General features: G+C 57.6%; 1 protein-coding gene across 1 annotated transcript in view; it reads left to right on the top strand.

Annotated features, from left to right (window-relative positions):
- RRP1B (ribosomal RNA processing 1B) overlaps nucleotides 1-1,561 on the top strand; it is a 26,136-nt gene that overhangs the window by 2,088 nt on the left and 22,487 nt on the right. Inside the window, exon 3 of the mRNA XM_025050196.1 lies at nucleotides 5-92. Coding sequence (XP_024905964.1) covers nucleotides 5-92 — 88 coding nt within the window. The remainder of the gene's footprint in view (nucleotides 1-4; nucleotides 93-1,561) is intronic.

Raw genomic sequence — 1,561 nt, 5'->3', positions numbered from 1 at the left:
TCAGCGGTTGGCGTCCCACGAGAAGGGCATTCGCGACCGGGCCGTGAAGAAGCTGCGCCAGTACATCAGCGTGAAGACGCAGAGGGAGACAGGTGGGCGTCCCGCGGTCAGCCGCGCCGCATGGCCGCCGGCCCGAGCCGCCGGCGAAGCGAGGAAACGCCGGGCACCGACTCGCGCCCCCGCCGCGCGCTTCTGTGCGTTCGCGCCGCGCGAACCGCTTCCTGCCGCGTCTCGTCTGGTTTACGGTTGAAGGACTGAGGCCGGCAGGGGTGGGCGGTCTGCTGAAAGTCACGGTGAGTGGGAAAGCGGAGGCTAGACCCGGTCCGACCGACCCCGAGCCGGTGCCGGCATCACTGGGCTCAGCCTGCCGTGCGCTGCTGTGCTCTCCACCGATTCCCGCGTGGTCGGACCTGCACTTTTAGGGTCTTGGGTTCGGGACGCAAGACAGAACCCCGACCCTCGGCGAACTCGTGCTGGTAACTCTAGGGCTCGGGGCGGTAACCACAGTAGAGCGTGGAGCGTAGTAACGGAAGTGGAGATCGGGAAGGAGGGCGCAGCTCTGCGCAGGCCGGTCCGGGGGCGCCTCTCGGGGCCGTGTCCGCGGCTCCCAACAGGCGGAGGAGCCGAGCATGCCCGAGGAATGGCCGAAGGCCCGTGATTCGGGGAAGGCGAGCGTGCGATGCCATGAAGTTGGAAGAGCAGGCAGTGGCCGGGTCACGCTGGGCGTCATAGTTGGGTTTAAACCGCAGAGGGGTGCCGGCGAAGGATTTCTTTTGCCTGGTCCAAGAAGTGTGCTGTAGGCCCTTGAGTGTGAACCACAGTGCGAAGTAGAGGTTTCCTGTTGCACTACAGTCAAGTTTGGTTTGTTTACTAGTACGTTTAGAGTCTACTTGAAACAATGAATAATTTTGTCACCTGTACTGACATTGTTAGTTTATTTTGAAGAGAAATTACAAAAGGCCACCCAGGGGGAAAAAAAATAATTTTATGTGAAGTCTGCTGGGAAAAGGAATGAAGACCAAACTTTGATTTTGTGAGGGGCGTCCCTGACGGACTTGATTTTATCATGGTTTCAAGTCTCCAGATATACCGAAGGCTCTTAAACCTCAATTTCTAGCCCAGATCTTTGCAACTTTCAGCTCAGCTATGTCCTCCTAACCTGGCATCTTCCCCTGGATGTCCCCCAGACACCTCAGACTCAGAACACCAAGTGACTCGTTTTCTCCCCTAAAACCTGTTTTCCTCTGCTGCTTTTCTGCCACCTGTCCTCTTACTTTGTTTCCACCGTCCCCTCAGACTCCAGCTGGATACACAGTGTTGTCCAGAACTCTCTTCCACACCCACTGTCCCTCGGTCCTGCCTGTGTCATCTGGATTACTCTGCCCTGACCGAAGGTTTTTATCTCGGCTGGGCTTCTGTGCTTGCTTCCTTCCTAACTGATCTCCTTGACTCCACTTGTGCTCCCTGAACTGGTCCTCCACAGACCCGTGCAGAGTCTTCCTGAAGCAGCTCTGATGACGTCACCACCTTCTTGGTTCCAGGTCCCCGCAGGTCATCCGTC

Source organism: Pteropus alecto, unplaced genomic scaffold (genome assembly GCF_000325575.1).
Source record: "Pteropus alecto unplaced genomic scaffold, ASM32557v1 scaffold97, whole genome shotgun sequence".
NCBI classification, from domain to species: Eukaryota; Metazoa; Chordata; class Mammalia; order Chiroptera; family Pteropodidae; genus Pteropus; species Pteropus alecto.
This window is presented reverse-complemented; position numbering and strand designations above follow the sequence as displayed.